The 21,261-nt window shown below is 37.4% G+C and overlaps 1 protein-coding gene across 1 annotated transcript in view; it reads left to right on the top strand.

Moving 5' to 3' along the window:
- SENP6 (SUMO specific peptidase 6) overlaps positions 1-21,261 on the top strand; it is a 161,896-nt gene that overhangs the window by 99,444 nt on the left and 41,191 nt on the right. Inside the window, 6 exon segments of the mRNA XM_027768233.1 lie at positions 9,388-9,558; positions 15,568-15,601; positions 16,289-16,483; positions 17,688-17,914; positions 19,542-19,651; positions 19,773-19,889. Coding sequence (XP_027624034.1) covers positions 9,388-9,558; positions 15,568-15,601; positions 16,289-16,483; positions 17,688-17,914; positions 19,542-19,651; positions 19,773-19,889 — 854 coding nt within the window.

The raw sequence follows: 21,261 nt of genomic DNA on the forward strand, positions 1-21,261 counted from the left end.
GGGGGAGATTATGGCTATAGGGCATGTTCCCTCACAGGAGAGAAAAAGGGAATGTGTGAAATTACCCCCTGGGGGATAGCTGTGCAGCAAGCAGTTCCTTCTCCATTCTACTTTTAGGATTTGGGGCATGCACATGCATGCACCCAGTGTGAGTTTCAAGCCACTGTTCTGGGACTCAAATTGTTATCAACCATGTGGAAGTCCAGCTCCTTAACCACCACACCACCTGTTAGCCCCTAGACTGAGAATTCTAAAAGATTAGATGATAAAATGTAAATGAGGAAAGGATAAAAATAGGCCAAAAGAAAATTCAAATATTAAACTACCACATGAAATTGTATATTAGTGAGGAATATAAAGAAAAAGAAATTGGCATACTTATCAGACTTGCAAAATTAATACACAGTATGTACTGGTGGTAAGAATCCAAGGAAAGGAGTACTTGCCTAAGTAGCTGGTGGAAAAGGAAGTTATTAATGATCTTTCTTGGGAAAAAAAATGTGAAAACGTCTATTTAAATTTTTTGCTGTAGACAATGTGCTCTCACTAGACAGAGACAGAGAGAGAGCGAGAAATCACCTCCCAGCAAGGATGGCCACACCACAGTTTCCTCTCCATTCTTCTCTTGGTTTTGAGCACACATGCACAGTCCTTGAACCATACAGTTGACTATGTGGGATCCAGCACCTGAACCTCCATGCCATCTGCTGGCCCTATTAAAATACTTTCAATGTATAACATTTGACCAAATAATTCCTTAGGCTCCATCTTACAGATTTTTCCCTCTTTATTTTCATTTTTTTAAAGAGATTTTTGCCATAGGGGGAGAGAGAGACAGTGAGAGGGAAAGTGAGAAATCACCCTCCAGAGGGATTACCACACTGCAATCCTTTCTCCTCCAATCTCCTCCTGGGATTTTGGACACACCCTCAACTATGCCCAGTGTGATTTTCAAGCCACCAGCTCTGCGACTTGTACTGTGGAAGGCCATGCGGGAGTCCAGCAACATGACCACTACACCATCTGCCGACCCCAGTGAGTTAAAATTACTACAAGATAGAAATGCTGACTGTAAATGCTGAGATACAGAAATATGTATCATTATTTTTGTAAATATGTTTGTTTATAACAAACTCATACATTAAAAAAAATATTAATGGGGATCAGCAGGTGGCATGGTGGTTAAAGGCACTGGACTCTCCCGTGGCTGACTGCTGTTTGAGTCCTGGAGCTGGCGTCTTGCTTTCTCGCTCTCCCTCTCTCTGTCTGTGTCTCTTTCTGGTCAGATTTAAAAAATAATAATAAATAAAGTTAAAATGATTCTAAACGAATAAAGCAGAAACTTACAAGAAAAAAATGTTATGAGTGTGCATCTGTATCAGATTTTATAGGAATACAAATGAAAATACAGAAGCATACATAGTTGATAAGATGGGAACTGTAAGAAATGAAAAACAGCAAAAAGCAACCATAGGATAATAGAAACAATATGAATTTTTTTTTTTTCCTTTTTTCTTTTGAGAGATTTTTGCTATAGGATACATACACTCACCAAAGAGAGAGACAGAAGGTGAAAAATAATCCCTAATCCCTGAGGGGGGGATAGCCATGCTGCAATCCTTTCTCCCCTGGGGATTTTGGGTGCACATGCACACACGCCCAGCATGAGTTGTAAGTCACTGGGTCTGGAACTCAAACTGCAGTTAAGTGGGAGTCAAGTTATATAACCATTACGCCATCTGCTGGTCCCTGGATTAATATTTTTATATAATCTTAGGGAATGCATTTTTAAGCATGATGGTATAAGCAAGATTAGTAAATGAAGAGGTCAATATATTTAAGTAAATAAAAAAGTACAGAACAGTGTACCAGAACATCATAAACAGTATTTTTTATTGTATATTTATTTTTAAAATTTATTTGCATTTAATCACGTCTTTACAGTATACATTTCTTTTTCCAACACAAATACCATGCAAGTCAGTCAAGACAAAGATCTTACTATATACATTATCAGCAAATAGCTTCTCATTTTTTGTCAGTTAGGCATACTTTAACCAGTATTTCCCTCCCCCTTTCCCCTCCCTCCCTTCCATACTAAACATTTTTTTTCCCCCACATTTTATTGATTCACAAAAGATCTTAAACTAAAAAGTATGGAAAGGCTAGAATCTAGTGATAAGTGTGCTGTAATTTTCTTCTGAAACATTTTTTTTTTCTCTCCATTCCCCTTTACTAAAGAGAGGTATGAATTAACTAATTTGCAAGAAAAACAATCAGGTTAACTCAGTTTGGTCTGTTATTTGCACAAAGCCCCAGAAGAATTCAATTTCTGATGCAAGGCAATAGATACTATTGTATTACAGAATTTATGCAAATAACCACTCTGCCACAAAATAGGAATGCTCACAAATATTTTCCAATTGCAAAGGGGTCAGGATGGGAGAAAAGTTTATGTTTCAATTAAAAAATTCTTTTCTGAACCTATCAGCAACTCAAAAGAAAACAAAAATCCTTAAATCTAGAAGACAAAGCATCGAAGAAAATCAGTAATGTTTTAGAAGAAAGTCAACGAATTCTGTCTCACCAGTTCAGTCTCATGTAATCTCTTTTGTTGAATTTGCAGTGTCACTGTGGTCTAACCTTTCTGTTAACATTCAACATTATTATTGATATTTCAGAACTTGTCCCTACCATTAAGTTGGCCTTTTTCTTGGTCATTTTTTGTTCTCTTATTTGTCCATCTGTCTTTAGTTTTCCTGATATGGTACTCCCTTCAGAACTTCTCTAAGAGCTGGTCTGGTGTTGGTAAATTCTTTCAGGTTTTCTTCATCTGAGAATGTTTTTATCTTTTCTTCCCATATGAAGGATAATATTGCCAGATAGAGTGTTTTTGGTCGAAACTGATTTTTACTTAACACTTTGAACATATTTTCACATTCTTTCCTTGCTTGCATTGTTTCTGATGAGAGGTCTGACGTTAGCCTGATTGGCATAGCCTTTGAAAGTAACTTGACTTTTCTCTCTTGGCAATCTTAGTATCTTGTCTTTGTCTGTAGTTTGGTCAAACTGGCTATGATGTGCATGGGAGAAGATCTTCTTGGGTTGATTCTATATGGAGTCCTTTGTATTTCTTGGGTCTGGATATTTGAACGCCCATCTAAGTTTGGAAAGTTTTCTTCCAGAATTACATAGAATAGATTATCAATGCCCTTATTAGCTTCTTCACTTTCAAGGATCTGATTATCTGGAATGTTTGGGCATCTAATGTTTTCTAGTATTACTCGTATATTACTCTAATTTTGGGGGGTTATTTTCTTAGTATTTTTGGTGAAATTTTTCTAGGTCAGAGTTTCGTTCTGTCTTCCACATCTGAGATTCAATCTTCTGCATGATCTAATCTGCTTTTAATACTTTCAAAGAAGGTTTTGATTTCCTATATTACAGCATTCATGTCTAACAATTCTATTTGATTCTTTTTTATGGTGTGTATTTCCTCCTTCAGATTGTGGATGAACTTCCTCACCACCTAGACCTCGTCATTTCTTTCCTCCTGCATGTTCTAGAATTCGTTGTCTCTCTTCTCTTGCATCTCTGTTAGCTTTGTCACTATGAATATCCTAAATTTTTTCTCTTTTTTTTTTTTTTTTTGAGAGATTTTCGTTATGGGGCACATGCACTTGCCAGACAGAGAGAGAGAGACGTTAGAGACAGAAAGTGAGAAATCACCCCGCAGGGGGGGACGGTCATGCCGTAATCCCTTCTCCTCCATTCTCTTCTCAGGATCATGGGCACGCACGCACATGCGCCTGGCGTGAGTTTCAAGCCACCGGGTCCGGGACGCAAACCATGGTCGACTACGTGGGAGTCCAGTGACATAGCCATTACACTAACTGCTGGTTCCCAATATCCTAAATTCTTTTCTTTTCTTTCTTTCTTTCTTTCTTTTTTTTTTTTTTTTTTTGGAGGGGGTTTTTTGCTTTAGATGCACTCGCCAGACAGACAGAGAGAGACATAGAGACAGAAAGCGAGAAATCACCTCCCAGGGGGATGGTCACGCCACAATCCTTTCTCCCCTCGGGATCTTGGGCACGCACGCACATGCACCCGGCGTGAGTTTTAAGCCACCGGATCTGGGATGTGAACCACGGTCGACCACGTGGGAGTCCAGCAACATAGCCATTATGCTAACAGCTGGTTCCCGATATCCTAAATTCTTTATCCAACGTTTCCATGAGTTCCATTGTACTTTCTGTGGATGATAAAAGACTGTTCTTTTCCCATGGGGAAGAGGCATTTTCTTGATTTTCCATATTTCTTGTGCCTTTGCAGTGGTTTCTGGACCTGAGATGGATTATGTTAACTTCCTGCCTTCTTGAAGTTAATTCTGAGTGTTAGAGGCGTGCAGAAGGAGATGACCTGCAATATTTCTGCAGTTCCATTTCCCTGATGCTAACAAAGGAACCTGCACTGGTTTTTCACTGGGTGTTGGGCCTGAAGGAGACGTTTAGGGCAGAGGCTTCTGGTTAAAGGTGCAGGACTAGGCCTACTTCAGATGCACATGGATTCTGGCTTTTCACTGGGTGTCAGGCTGGAAGGAGAGGTTAAGGGCAGAAGCTTTCCAGTTAAAGGGGCAGAGCTAGACCTACCTGAGATGCACATGGATTCTGACTTTTACCGGGTGTTGGGCCGGAAGGAAGTAAACAGTATTTCATAGGTAAATGCACATGAGGGAAAATAAACTGTGTGACAAAGTTGATTATTTTTGTATTTTTTCAAATGAATTGTTTTATTCATTATTGTTACTTTTTAGTTTGACCAGAGAGAGAGAGAAAGTGAGAAAGCAAGCCACTAGATCTGGGACTCAAATTATGGTTGGGTATGTTGGGAGTCCAGCATCTTAACAACCACACCACCTGCCAGCTCTTCATTTTTGTTTTTGTTTTTGTTTTTTGGGTTTTTGTTTTTGTTTTTTAGAGAGGTTTTTGCTATAGGGTGTATACACTCTCCAGAGAGACAGAGAGATAGAAAGCAAGAAATCACTCCCCAGGGGTGATGGCCACGCTGCAGTTCCTTCTCCTCCATTCTCCTCTTGGGATCTTGGGCACGCATACGCGCCTGACGTGAGTTTAAGCCACCTGGTCCGGGACTTGAATCGCAGTTCGCTATATAGGAGTTCAGCAACATAGCCATTATGCTAACTGCTGGTCCCCATTTTTGTATTTTTAATGTCTTAAAAGTCAAGCGATAAGAATCAGCAGATGGCATAGCAGGTTAAATCACTAGACTCCCACATAGCCAACTGGGGTTGGAGTCACAGACCCTGCAGCTTAAAATACACCAGACATGTGTACGTGCATGCCCAAATCCTGAGAGGGAAATGGAGGAGAAGAGATTGTAGTATGTCCATCCACTCAGAGGGGTGATTTCTTGCTAGATTCTATCTCTGTGTCTTTCTTTCTTTGTCCAGTGAGTACAAGTACCCTATAACAAAAATTTCTTCGAAAAAATCAAGAAATAAATTAAAACCATAGAGAAATTAGTAAAGGAAATAGAGTTCTGAAAAGGTAGTAATCAGAGTGCTGAAAATGATGAGGACCAGCAGATGGCATAATGGCTACATCGCTGGATTCCCATGTAGTCATTTGTGGTTCAAGTCCCAGACCTGGTGGCTTAAAACTCACGCTGGGCGCGTGTGCGTGCATGCCCAAGATCCCGAGAGGAGAATGGAGGAGAAGGGATTGCGGCGTGGCCATCACCCCTGGGGGGTGATTTCTTGCTTTCTGTCTCTCTGTCGCTCTCTGTCTTTCTGGTGTGCGCACACGCTTATAGCATAAACTTCTTTAAAAAAAAAAAAAGTGCTGAAAATGAAATTAAAATACCTTTAGCTAAATATTTGGATTGCAAAAAAAGTCTGCATTTTTTCTTGGTCAGTGTTTGGGGAAATGAAATGTGGGTCATGGAAATAGGTTTAACTTTTCTGGATGGCAGTTGGGCAATAATTCTAGATGTGTACCAGGATTTATCTGTAAAAATATCCCTTGAAGATGTCTGTCATATGTCATTGGGAATGATCAGAAAGTACTCAGATATCTAGTATAAAGGAGTTCACTTAAGTAAATAATGGATTTCCATATGTTGGAGTTTTTAAGTAAGCTGTTTTCAAACTGGTACACTGAACCATCATAGGAGGGTTTGGAACATACGATAGACTGTATCCCTCTACTGTGGGCTATAATGATAACATAAGTAGCGCCACCACTTGGGAAGCTGCAAACTGTGTGGGATGCCCATGTTTGGTTGGTTCCCAAGTCTGGCACAGTCGCATGTACTTATAAAATAGCTATTTAGGAGGCTGGGGCAAGAGGATTATAGTAAGACCCTATCAAAAATTTCTGTCTCCAGCCAGCTTAGTAGCATAGTGTTACAGAAGTCAGATTCCACATGGCTGACCATGTCAAATCCTGACCTGGTGGCTTCCGAAACACTCTGGGCACTTTTGCTTACATACCCAATATCCTGACAGGATAGAGAAATGGAAGGTGACAGAATTGTGCCATGACTACACCACGTCATGAGGGATGCTTTCTCCCTTTCCCTCATGGTAGATAGATGTTCTCACTGGCAAATTTTATAATATGTAGACATGTGGTCAGCAGGTGGCCTGGTAATTAAGGTGCTGGATTCATGACTTCACTGCAGTTAGGGTCCTTGACCTAGTGACTTGCTTTCTCTCTCTCTTTCTCTGTTTCTCTCTTCCTCTGTCTCTCTCTGGTCAAATTGAAGAAGAAGAATAAAATAAATAATTTTTAAAAATATGCACACATAAAAATATTTTGTCCTGTGATATAGATCATAGAAACATCTCTAGAAGAATAATATGAATAGGGTCTATCCCTATGTAGTGGATACTTTTGCTATTTTCTGACAAGATTGGGTTTTTCTGATGATATAAAGATATTTATGTAATTACTTTTTATTGAAATTCTTTATATAAATATTATTTCTGTTAGTAGCTTGTATTTGAAAGTGGCTATGAAGTCATAATTTAGCAGACCAAGGAATTCACAGTATGTGAATATTGGGGCCAGCAGATAGATGGTGGTTAAGGCGTTGGACTCCCATGTGGCCAACTGCAGTTCGAGTCCCAAATCTGGTGGCTTGCTTGCTCACTTTGTCTCTTTCTTGTGAGTGTTTGTGCCCTATAGAAAATTAAAATAATAATAGTAAATAAATAAATAAACTACCATCCTTTCAAGATCAGTTTGCATGGTGGGAGCCCATAAGTGATGAGATCTGGTTTGGGAGTGTGCCGTGGACTTTTACCTTGGGACCAGTGTCAACATGTCTGGTACAAGCCGGATGAGACACTTCGGCTGCAGCAGCTCTGGGAGTTTAGAAGGAGATGGCTAATAGACCAAGAGCTGAGCCCTCGGGAGCTGGTGTTTCCACCCCCAGAGTCTGTGACCTTTGAGGAAATCTAGAGTAATTTTTTGCAAAACAGGATCTCACTTTCTATACAGCATGCCAACATAATATTTTTGTGTATTCATGTGCTTATACCTGCCTGGATTATTCATTATTACATCAATTATCATTTGAATATAATACTAAATGCCATTGTTAAAAAGAAGGCCAGAATATTTCCAGGTGATAAAATTCTAGAGACTAGAGAAATAATTCTACCAGTGAAAGGATTTCCTGATAGGGAACCAGCAGGTGGTGTGGTGGTGAAGGTGCTGGGCACACCCACATGACTGACCACCATTCAATTCAAGTCCCAGACCTGGTGGTTTGCTTTCTCACTTTCTCTCTTTCTCTTTGTCTCTCTCTGGTCAAATTAAAAAATAAGTGAATGGATAAATAAAATTAAATAAATAGATACTTTAAAAAAAATTTTTTTTCTGATGAACATCATTGAAGATTACTTTATTTCAAAGGCCTATGGATGGGCTCAAGTTGATTCTTATATTACTACAATATAAAATATATTCTTGAAAAGTAATTTTAATAATGTTTACTCTCAGAAAAAAAAATGAATAAATAAATTAAACTGGAACCAGAAGTTGGCATAATGGCTATGTTTCTGGACTTCCATGTAGTCGACCACAGTTCGAGTCCCAGACCCAGTGGCTTAAACTCACGCTGGGCTTATGTGCGTGTATGCCTAAGATCTCTAGAGAATGATGGAGAAGGGATTGTGGTGTGGCCATCCCCTCCTTCCTTGCGGGTGATTTCTCGCTTTCTTTCTCTGTCTTTCTGGTGAGCACACACGCCCTTTAGCAAAAACCTCTCACCACCCCCCATAAGTAAATAAATAAATCTTTTAATAATAAGTGAATGTATACATTATAAAAAGTGTCCTTTTATAATGAAAATAACCATTCCCCTAAATTATCCCTTTTTTTAAAAAAAATTATTCATTGTCATTATTTTTTATTCTGTTTTTTTGTTTTGTTTTGTTTTTTGTTTTTTTTTAAGTTGACTAGAAAGAGACAGAGAGAGAAGGAAAGCAAGAAAGCAAGCCACCAGGCCCAGGACGTGAACCACAGTCAGCCATGTGAGAGTTCAGTCATCTCAACCACCACGCCATCTGCCAGCCCTCTAAATTACTTATTTTCTACAGAATTGTTTATTTAATTCAAGTACTATTACTATTACTAGTAATTTTTTTTTTCTAAACTGTAGGATGCATGCACTCACTGGAGAGAGACCAAAGACAAGAGAGGTTGGGGGAGAGAGAAATAATTCCTCCCAGAAGGGACGACCATACCACAGTCCCTCCTTCTCCCTTCTCCTCATGGGACTTCTGGCATGCACATACATGTGCCTGCTGTGATTTTTTCAAGCCACTGGGTCTGGGACTGAAACCATATAGTCAGCCATATGGCCTCTAGCTGCCTTAACCACGATGCCACGTGACTGGTCCACTAGTAGCTAACTTTTATCCAACTTTTTATAATGCATGAGGCACTTTAATAAGCTGCTTGTATGTATTAGCTCATTTGAGTAAGTACTTTTATTTTTCTTATTTTGCAGTTAAGGAAACCAGAACTTAAGGAGCTTACTTTTATAAGATCAGAGCATTAAAGGTTATTATGGCTCTAATTTGACCCCATATATGCTTGTCTGATTCCCAGAGTACCATTCCTGACTGCTAGGCTGTTGCTTAAATTTCAAACACTAAAATTTAGCTAGAGAAAATAGAAGAGATTTACTATAAGAGAGAAGAATCATAAAATTTCTATTTTAACTACTAAAGTATAAAGAAAAAATTAGTTTTTGTTTTGATAATTGCACTTCTAATATTGATTGTTCTTTGCATATGTGTACTTAATTTGGAGCATTGTTTTAACCACTAAGTGATAATTTTCTTTTTCTTTTCAGTTTGGCAATTCTATCATTAACACACCTTTAAAACGTCGTAAAGTGATTTCTCAAGACACTTTAGTTGATCCTATCTCTTTAAGCTGCCAAAGTTCTTTTGACAGTGTCATTTTAAACTGTCGAAGTATACGAGTAGGAACCATCTTCCGACTATTAATAGAGCCTGTAATCGTAAGTACATTCTTAAGCTTTTCATTATACCAGTTTTAAGATTCCAGATTCTGCTGTTAAGGCTAATATGTAATACTTAAAAATTGGTAAATTGAAAGATTTAATTTAAAAGGGCCACACAAGGTGCAGCAGTAACACAAAGTTCTGTGAAACTGAACCCACATGGGAGATATGGGGGGGCTCATCCCAAGACTTCCCCATACATATATACCAGGCATGCATGTGCCTGTAATCCAGGCTTACAGGCTTGAGGTTAATCACCTTAAGAAATAAAGTGCCTATTATTGGTAGAGTGTGTATACATGTGTGTGGGTGTCTTTCTCAGAGGAAGTAAGCATAAAATCATTTAAAACTTTATAAAATATATCTGATTTATTAGAATATAGAAATTATTTCCAAATTTCAAATTACTTTTAAGAATCAGTAAATAAAGGGACCAGCAGTTGGCATAATGGCTATGTGGCTGGACTCCCATGTAACCGACCGCGGTTCAAGTCCCGGATCTGGTGGCTTAAACTCACACTGGGCATGCACACGCACGTGCCCAAGATCCCTAGAGGAGAATGGAGGAGAAGGGATTGCGGTGTGGCCATCCCCCCTGGGGGGTGTCTCTCTGTCTTTCTGGCGAGTGCATGTGCCCTATAGCCAAACACCCTCTCAAAAAAAAATTAGTAAATAAAAATTTTTCATACTTTAATGTTCTGAGTAGTGGTATACTAACTATAGGTAGATTCTTTGTTTTTGTTTTTGTTTTGTTTTTCTGTTTTTTTTTGGAGAGGTTTTTGTTATAGGGCACTTGTGCTCACCAGAAAGACAGAGAGAGACAGAGAGACAGAAAGCGAGAAATCACCCCTCAATGGGAGATGGCCAATCCTTTCTCCTCCATTCTCCTCTCGGGATCTTGGGCACGCACGCACACGCGCCCGGCGTGAGTTTAAGCCACCAGGTCTGGGACTCAAACCGCAGTCGACTACATGGGAGCCCAGCGACATAGCCATTACACTAACTGCTGGTCCCACTGTAGGTAGATTCTTAGGACTCTTATTGAATTAGAAAATCTTCCAGTATGTAAGAATTTATTGCCATGCCAACTCAGTGCATGAAAAGAGTGTATTAAAGAACTGTAGTGCATCCCAGCTATGGTGGCACAGACACTAGGGTACCATTGGTTGATGCTGGAGCCATATGAGTAAGTGCTAAGTTCACTTAGATTGATCTGAACACATGTGATCCCAACTAGCTGCTGGGCTGTGTGTGTGTATATATTTGGGGGGTGGGGTTGCAGAATGAAGACCCCTTTGAGGCATACTTTTTTGTATTTCTCAGTATATAAGTAAACTTTTTAAAAAACTGTAGTGAGGGAACGACAAAAGTTTTACAGTTTGCTAAAAAATGTATTATGAGACTTTTAGATTATTGGAATACAGTGAGCACTTGGCGTTGTGCTTTTTGATAAGTCCAGTGTCCACAGCACACAATGGACTTTTTGTAGTCCCTTTGTATATATTTTTTTCGTTCATGTGCATTTGTTATAGGACATGTGCATTTGCCAAAAGAGAGCAAAAGAAGGAAAGTGAGAAATCATCTCCTGGGAATGATAGCCACACCACAATCCCTTTTCTTCCATTCTCCTCTTGGGATTTTGGGCATACACACACACATGCCTGGCATGTTTTCTCAAGTTGTTGTGTTCAGGACTTGAACCACACTGTTGGCCATGTGGGAACCAATTATGATAACCACCACACCACCAGCTGGCCCTATAGTCCTTTTCTTATTTGTCATACCCATCTTATTCTACTGTCAACCTTGCAATTCAGATGTTCCTTTTGTTTGAAATTTTAATATAATCTCTTTCACTAGCCATTTTAATCATCATTTTTCTTCTTCCGTTTGTGTTCTAAACACTGTTGGTAGATTATTCTTTCTTTCTTTTTTTTTTTTTTGGAGAGATTTTCACTGTAGGGCGCGTGCGCTCGCCAGACAGACAGAGAGAGACATAGAGACAGAAAGCGAGAAATCATCCCCCAGGGGGGATGGTCACGCCGCAATCCCTTCTCCTCCATTCTCCTCTCGGGATCTTGGGCACGCACGCACACGCGCCCGGCGTGAGTTTTAAGTCACCGGGTCCAGGACGTGAACCGCGGTCGACTACGTGGGAGTCCAGCGACATAGCCATTACGCTAACTGCTGGTTCCCGGTAGATTATTCTTTCTAAAACACTATATTTATTGTAGAAGCCTTTATTTTGTAATGCCTTATCTTGGTGTCTCTAGTTTCCAAGTCTTCTTTCAAAGTGTAGTTTCTTTTTTTTTTCGAGAGGTTTTTTACTATAGGGCGCGTGCGCTCGCCAGACAGACAGAGAGAGACAGACAGAAAGCGAGAAATCACCCCCCAGGGGGGATGGCCACGCTGCAATCCCTTCTCCTCCATTCTCCTCTTGGGCACGCACGCACACGCGCCCGGCGTGGGTTTTAAGCCACCGGGTCCGGGACGCGAACCGCGGTCGACTACGTGGGAGTCCAGCGACATAGCCATTGTGCTAACTGCTGGTTCCCTCAAAGTGTAGTTTCTTGAAGCAGTAGAAGAGCATATTACACCGTAATAGGAAAGTTAAAAGGCAGTTTTTTTTATTATTATTTAAATGGTAAGTAATAACTCCTGGTAAAGGTTTATGGCTCTAGGATACAGTATAATCAAAAGAAAATTATAGATTAATATTTAGGTGTAATTAAAATGTAAGTTTAATTTTGGGACCAGCAGATGGTATAATGGTTACGTCTCCGGACTCCCATGTAGTTGACCATGGTTTGAGTCCTGGACCTGGTGGCTTAAACTTCACACCAGGTGCATGTGTATGCATGCCCCAAATCCTGAGAATAGAGAAGAGGTTGTGGCATGCCATCCCCCCCACCCCCAACGCCTGGGGGATGATTTCTCACTTTTTGTCTCTCGTAAAAAATCTCTCCCCAGCAACCCCCTTTAAAAAAAAAGTAAACTTAATTTCTTAGCAGAGCATAATGTGAAAAACCAACAGTTTATTCAGTTCTATTAAAAACTCCTTCTTTTTATGATTTAAAAACTGAAAAGTTTCAGAAAGACCCTGGAGATTTAAGAGGAAATTACATGTAAACTACCCTTTATTGCCTGATATCATTGTTACATCAGGCAAGATTTTCAGGGATTTATGAAATTTGTGTTTTATTATAAGCCTTTAAGTACAGATTATCTTTTCTAATTTCTTGTTAGTTGACAAAAATGTCACTTTTTATCACTTTGTACCTCAAAAATTTCTAAAAATACCACATAGGTTTTTATGTTTGGTATGATAAGTAAGATCTTGCTGGTAATTTAGACATTTAATTAAGGGTTGCATATTTAGTCTCAAAGCTATCAAGAAATACATTGAAATTTGGACCTCCCCCCCACCAAAAGTTACAGGTTAGGTTATTTATACAACAGTATGGAAAAGCTAACTTTTAAAATTATTAATTGAAGCAAAATTTAATGAAAGTTAAATGGCTGTACTAAACCATAGTTCAGTGTTTGAGGGAGCTGAATCCCATATGACAGGTAGCGTTTGAGTCCCAATCCAGCATCTTAAAAGAATGTGTTGAGCACATATGCTAGCACCTATTTGTATGTGTTCAAAATCCTGATGAGGAGGAATAAGGATTGAAGCACAACCATGCCCCATTTAGAGTGCTTTTCTGTCTGCCTGCCTGCCTGCCTGCCTATCTGCCTATCTGTCTTGTCCCTCTCTGGCAAGTACATGTGTCCTCTGGCAATTTAAAAAAAAAAAGGTAAAATTGCTTACATTATTAGGATTTTTCTATGTGGCAAAATACAGAATAGTCCCTTATTTTCCAAATAGAAGCTATAAAATCAAGATTTTCAATCAATTTTAGTTTAAAAATTTGAGGGGCTATAGATAAATAGCCCAGTGTCTATTTGTAATATTAATAGTTGCATGCGACTTAGTTATGCACAAATTTTTAAATGACATAGTTAGACATCTCTCATTTATCTCATGCATCAGTTTTATTCAAATGCTGTCTGTCGTCATTACTTATGTGATCATTGTGGCCAATTTTTAAGTCATCTACATATTTCTTTTTTACTTCTTTTTTTACTTAGAATTTTTAAAATTTTTCCTCATTATTATTATTTTAGAGTTTTTTGCTATAGAGTGGGTATGCTTGCCGGAGGGAGACACACACAGACAGTAAGAGGGAAAGTGAGAAATCACCTTTCATGGGGATGGCCATCCCATAGTCCTGTCTTCTCCTGGGATCCTGGCCACAAATGCACAGAGGTCTGGCATGATTTCAAGCCACTGGGTCTGGGGGACTTGAACTGTGTCAGCCATGTGGAAGTCCAGCGATGTAACCACTACACCATCTGCTGGCCTCTATTTAATGTATTTCAAAGTACTTTTCTCCTCTGTTGATTTTCTTAACTTCTATAAACACACCCAAGAAATTATTTATTCAGATTATATCAGGCTTAATGTGTCATCTCCCCATTGGAATAGTTAGAAAATCACTTTATAACCACCAATAATAACTGATTCAGGCAAAGATCTTCAACAGATGCTAAAACCATTGAGTAAAAAGATTATTCACAAATTGGATATTCACAGACTTTCAAGTTATCTCTCCACAGATTATCTAATTGCCAAGGGAAAAATAAATCTTTAAAATGGAAAGACCTAATAGTTAACCACCTTATGTAAGTGATTAAGCTTGTATTCATAATGGAAGAACCTGGCATATGGTATATCTCCTGTCTTTGTTACTTTCATGAGAAAGTGCATTGTGCACCCTCAAGAGTCTCATGCCACAGTCCCACAGTCCTTCTCCCCCTAACCTTTTTTCGCCTTCCAGCAATATGATCCATGCTTGTGTGGTCTCTGTGTACAGATTGATCTGAGAGCTGAACCTCTGTCTTCTATATGGCTTCCGGCTGACAGTGTGTTTTGTTACTAGCCATTCCCCTGCCAATGGTTTTGGAAGCGCCTTCAAGGCACTTATATGTAATGTAGTAGGAGATATTAGCACCTCACCTACTTAGCACATTCTGCTGTTTTTTTACTAGAATATATATTCCTGAATTTTAAAATGAAGCAATACAGGTTCAGGAAGTTGGGTACTTTTTAAAATATAGCTTTTCTCCCTAAAGCCTTTGTCATAAAGAAGAGAGAGAGAGTTTTCTGGTCTAGACTGGAATAGATGAATAATAAGTAGTATTACCTTGAATCATTGATTGGGAGGCATTGAAACAGCAATAAGGGACAATTTTGAGCATTTAGGGAAATTTGAGTATGAACCCATGTTAATTAAAGTGAATCTTGATTTATTAGATGTGCTAATGATGTTTTGGTTATATAGGTAAATGTTCTGGTTCTTAGGAGATACACACTGAAGGACTTGGTGGAACAAATGTTAAGTCTGCTGTCTGCTTTGTAATGGTTTAGTAGAAGCAAAGTGAATATATGTATGGAAGATGTTAGCAGTTAGTGTTTCTACAAGTGCTCAGGTATTCATTGAAATATTACATCAACTCCCATGTGAGGTTTTAAGTAATAATACAAGAGGTGATTGACTACTTGAATTAAAAAGGTAAAACTGGACTAGCAGGTTGCAAGATGGTTGATGGTGCCAGACTCCCATATAACCGACCGTGATTCAAGTCTCAGACCTGGCAACTTGCTCTCTCACTTTCTTTCTCTTTCTCTCTCTCTGTAAAATAAAATAAATTAATATAAGTTAAATATATATATATATATATATATATTTTTTTTTTTTAAGGAAAAAAAGGTAAAACTACCTTTCTGAGAGAGATTTCTTGCAGGGTATAGGTATTTCACATTATATAAAATTACATGGTAGATGGCTCTTGTTTTTCAGCCCTCTGTAGACTTAAGATGCAAATAGCATGTCATTATGAATATTTGTAGCAAAATCTTCTGAGGTCTATGATCATTACTAATTTATCTTATTTTCTTAGTTTTCTTTAGATTTTATCAAGATACATCTAGACGGTAAGCTATTTTATGTTTTTTACTCACTGTAACATTATTTATACTAAAGTACTTTATAGGAATAAAAGATTTAATGATAGTCATAGAATTCCTTAAGGGGATTTATCATTACATATATCTTAATAAAAGGCATATCATATATCATGTTATAATTACATTCTGTAACATCACAAAGCCTAACTTCTTAGAGCCCCCTGTTTGATTTGAAGAAAATGTAGTAACTACTTTAAGATAGTTATAAAGATGTGGGGACAGTTAGCAGGTGACATAGTAGTTAGGATGCTGGATTCTCATATAGCCAACCATGATTTGAGTTCCAGACCCAGCAACTTGAAAAACATGCTGGGCATGTGTATGTGCGTGCTCAAACGTCACAAGAAGAAAATGAAGGAGAAGGGATTGTGGCATGGCCATCCTTCTTGGGGGTACTTTCTTATTTTTTCTCTCTCTCTATCTTTCTGTCTATCTTTCTCTTGTAAGCCCTATGGCAACAACCAGGAAAAAAAAAGAAAACAGAAAGATAATTATAAAGATTTTTCTCTATTTTTCCATGGTAATTGTTATTTATATTAATAGACTATAATAAATATGTGCCTGACTTTAAACTTTTATTCCTCACAGTTTACTACATTCATAATTTTGCCCTCTTAAGAATTGATTTCTCTTTTTTATTCTGTTTTCCTCCAGAACCAGAAAGTGATCCTGAGGAGATTATTTTAAATACCTCTGATCTAACTAAATGCGAATGGTGTAATGTCCGAAAATTACCAGTAGTGTTTCTTCAGACAATACCAACAGTTTATCAAAAGCTAAGTATAGAACTACAGATGAATAAGGAGGATGAAGATTGGAATAACTGTAAAGGGATAAATAAGTTAACAAGTAAGTTATGTAGAATAGATTATAACACTAACCTGTTGTATTGCAGAATGTGCATGTACTTTGACAGATGCCTTAGATGTATATTATCCATAATCCTTTAGCTATCTTGTAAATACAAAGAGACTTCAAAAAGTATGTAGAAAAATTGAATTTAAGTACAAGTTAATTTTGGTGCAAAGTTTGAAATCTAGACATAGTTGTTTTCCTAAAATATGCATTTTCCATACACTTTTTTAAGATACCATTTGTTTCTTAATTTTTTAGATGTGGAAAGAGCCCACAGAAAGTAGAAGGTTGGAAGATAAACTGTAGGTTTTCTTGATTGGATTTTTTTTTTTTTTTTGGAGAGGTTTTTAGCTATAGGGCGTGTGCGCTCTCCAGAAAGACAGAGACAGAGAGACAGAAAGCGAGAAATCACCACCCAGGGGGGATGACCATGCCGCAATCCCTTCTCCTCCATTCTTCTCTTGGGATCTTGGGCACACGTGCCTGGTTTGAGTTTAAGCCACCGGGTCCAGGACGCGAACTGCGGTCGAATACATGGGAGTCCAGCGACATAGCCATTACGCTAAGTGCTGGTCCCTTGTTCGGAAAATTTTTGAAATGGTTAATATTCAAAAGACCTACATTCTTTAACATTGTAATCTGAGTAAAATTAATATTTTTAACAGATAGGAATACTAAGTATAAATCAGTCGTATAAATCTGAAGTCCTTGAAACTTGGTCTGAATGAGAAATTTTCTAGCTCTTTTACAATAAATAGATATCATTCTCTAGTTTATTTCCCTTCATCTCATTGCCTGACTACCTCTAAAATAAATACATTTCAGCAGTAATTGCTGCTTCAATTTAATGTTGAGTTTTCTGTTAAAATTGCTGAAGCTACCACTTCGTTGTTAACATTTTTTTATTTGTGCCAAGACTATAAATAGATTTGGATCCTATTAGATGAAGTAAATTATTTACATTCATTAATTGATTTGTTCTTGAGCTGTTGCTAGAGCAATGTGTTCTTCCTTTTTCTTAATAATTTAGGTAACATTGTCAGGTACTTTATTCCAGTGTCTAATGAATGCCAAAGATTGTTTTGGACATTTATACCAGGATTCTAATGATCTGTTTAGAAATAGTTGTTACTTTTGAAAAATTTACCTATTTCTTATTTTGTTCTTTGAGATTTACAGTGTATTTATTTCTTTTCAGATTTGGAAGAACAGTATATAATTTTAATTTTTCAAAATGGCCTTGATCCTCAGGCAAATATGGTATTTGAAAGTATCATTACTGAAATTGGTATAAAGAATAATGTTTCCAAATTTTTTATGAAAATTCCCTTCGAAGAAGCTAATAGCAGACTTGTTGCCTGTACAAGAACCTATGAAGAGAGCATCAAAGGCAGTTGTGTGCAAAAAGAAAACAAAATTAAAACTGTAATTACATTTTCAACTTTTTAAGAATAATTTAAAATAATGGGTAGTTTTAAGGGGAAGTATTCTTATAATACCTCTCATTTTGGTGTTAGATCTTTTTTATTCCATTTCAGATTTATTTGCTTTTATATGCAATTTAGAAACTACATTGTATTAAAACATTAATGGTGGGTCAGTGACTTGTGATATGAATAGTATTTGATAGTCTCAGAAGCACTTTAGTTCCTCTTATCACTATATTCTTACCTTTACTTTTTTTTTTTTTTTTTTTGGAGAGGTTTTCGCGATAGGGTGCGTGCACTCGCCAGACAGAGAGAGACATAGAGACAGAAAGCGAGAAATCACCCCCCAGGGGGGCTGGTCACGCCAGAATCCCTTCTCCTCCATTCTCCTCTCGGGATCTTGGGCACGCACGCACACGCGCCCGGCTTAAGTTTTAAGCCACCGGGTCCGGGACGCAAACCACAGTCAACAACGTGGGAGTCCAGCGACATAGCCATTATGCTAACTGCTGGTTCCCACTTTTCATCTTCTTTCATCCTTTTATATTTATGCTGTGTATGTGTGTGTGTGCATCCACATCTATACATACGTAAACTGATACATTCAAATCTACTATTACCCTATATTTTATGTTTGAAGGAATTTTGTTCTCTATTGTAGTGTATTGGTTTATGTACCAGGTATACATGGTCGAAAACTTAGAAAGCAAAGAATACATACTGTTTGACCTTGATTGTTAAAATATGTATCTACTTCTAGAATAACTGCTCATATAGTTAAGTAACTCTGAATTCATCTGAACCAAAGGTCATAGTGCTACTATAACACACAGTAAAATATTAGGTAATACAAAACTCTGTAAGTTTGTCTCCCACCACAGGAACTTAATTTTGCCAACTTAATTTATTAGAAACAAATCTCTCACCCAGGCTACAAATTTGGAAATATGGATATTAAAGGCATAAACTTGGTGATAATTGAGCAAAGCGTTACCAGAGAAGAGCTATTTATATAGATAGTGGGTTGCGGGGATAGAGCAGAAGGAAAGGGAATCTTCTTCTTTTGCAGAATTGGCTACAGAAGATAATGCCAGAGGAAGAACAGAGCAGCAAAAGCCATAAGGGAGCTGGGCTCAACTCAGATTTTAATGGAAGACTCTTCCTTCTAAGGATTTCCCTGTTTGATTTAGCTCTGTGGAGGGCTGAAGCTCATTGAACTGTGTTCCTTGAGCCTCTGCCCCCACATCTCATGGATTTCCTAGCCATTGAACTTAGGTAGGCCTACACCACTAGAAGGAAAAAAAACACTGATTTTTTTTTTTAAAGATTCTTTGAATCTTACTAACATAATGTAATGTGCTAGAGATCTAAGAGAAATAAGATACTGGAAAACCATTATTCATTGTGGGAGTTGCGTTGTGAGAGTATCACAGTCTAGAAGAAATACATAAAAAGAAAGTGGCCCCTAGTTACACCTGTTTCTTGTTTTTAATTACTAAATATGCATACTTTTTAGATTCATAGTTTTAATCTTTGTTAATTGAAAAACATTCTTGCCTTGTACTTGCTCTTTTTATTGAAAATTTCCCCAGTTGATTTTATGAATTAATAATTTTTCTTACCAGGTATCCTTTGAGTCTAAAATACAGCTTAGAAACAAACAGGAATTCCAGTTTTTTGATGATGAGGAAGAAGCTGGAGAGAACCACACCATCTTCATTGGCCCTGTAGAAAAGTGAGAAAATTTCTTTTCACTTTCAGTGCTGTTAAATTTCTTATTTAAATTATATTTCTGTTATATATAGATATATGTATCTCTATATATGTGTGATTTATTGTTTCCTGTTTTGTTACAGATTGATAGTATATCCACCACCTCCATCTAAAGGAGGTATTTCTGTTACTAATGAGGACCTGCACTGTCTAAATGAAGGAGAATTTTTAAATGATGTTATTATAGACTTTTATTTGAAGTAAGTTCATTTTCTTCTAAGCTTCTGGCAAATCCTCAGCATTCTATCATATTGTATATGTTTATTTTCTAAGGCCAAACTAGGTTTTGAATTCCATCACTGCTTCCTACTGTGTTGACATTGAGAAGTTCATCTGTCTCAACCTATGTTGCCACATGATAAAAATGAGAATAATAATTTCTAAAATGGTTATGAGACATAAATAAAATAATATATGTTAATATATGAAATAATACATGTTAAGCACTAGAATAAATACCTGGCAATATAAAATGTTCATAAACAATAGCTTATTGTATTGACATTGTTATAATGTTTTGAGCCTTTAGAAAATTGTTATTCCCTTAAATTAGGTAATAATTTTTTAAGCAAGTACAAGTTCACTCATTTGCTTCAGTAAATGTTCACCAAGTGCCAGCTGTATGCCAAGTACTGTGTTAAACATTATGGTCTTAGAGCAAACACAGATATGTAATTAAAGCAATGATAGAAGCATTAACATGGTACAGACACAGGAGATGTGTTGAATGCTTCATTTTTTTTATTAAATGTATTTATTTACATTCATTCACTGTACATCATTACAGCATACAAAGTGAGATTTTTCCATCCAGAGTACAGTGTATATTGGCTCAATCCAGCACAGCAACATACATGTTATCGTCAACAAATAATTTTCTATTTCTTCTTTTCTGTATTTTTTTTTTCCCCATCCTTGACTCCCTATCTCTTAACCTCTGCCATCTCTCACTCTCCTCCCACACTGTCTCTGGTATCTATGTTTGCTTTCTATACTTTTTTCCCCCCACATTTTATTGAGTCACTAAAGATCTTAATTAATCTGAATATTTTCATAGCAAGCACAGCTGATATATACATTTCCATGAACACAAGTCCAACTTTAGGCATAAGCCTCAGTTAGTAGAATGAACATCCTATAAAGTAGCACCTAGCTGGGGCTATATATCGTACTGCAGGCATTGAATAGGTATTTTTAATGTTTTTGTTTGTTTGTTTGTTTGTTTTTTAATTTCAAGAAAAATAGTTTTAGGTTTTTATTTTTTTTTCTGAAACTTTTTTTAACTTAATTTACATTCTTTCCTTAAGCATCGTCACAGCATACAAAATGTGATTTTCCCATCCAGAATATAGTGCATAGTGGCTTAATCATGCATATTATTATCAAAAATTTTCCATTTCTAGTTTCTAGAATTTTTTTTACCCCCTATTTCTGACCCTCTGTCCTTTCCTACCCTCTTCTCACATTATCTCTGGTGTCTACAGTTGTCTTCCGTTCCTCCCCCCACCCCACATCGTATTGATCACACAATTTCTTAAATAATCTAACTACTTTCAATAGCAAGTTCACTTG

Source organism: Tupaia chinensis, unplaced genomic scaffold (genome assembly GCF_000334495.1).
Source record: "Tupaia chinensis unplaced genomic scaffold, TupChi_1.0 Scaffold145685_1, whole genome shotgun sequence".
Classification (NCBI taxonomy): domain Eukaryota; kingdom Metazoa; phylum Chordata; class Mammalia; order Scandentia; family Tupaiidae; genus Tupaia; species Tupaia belangeri.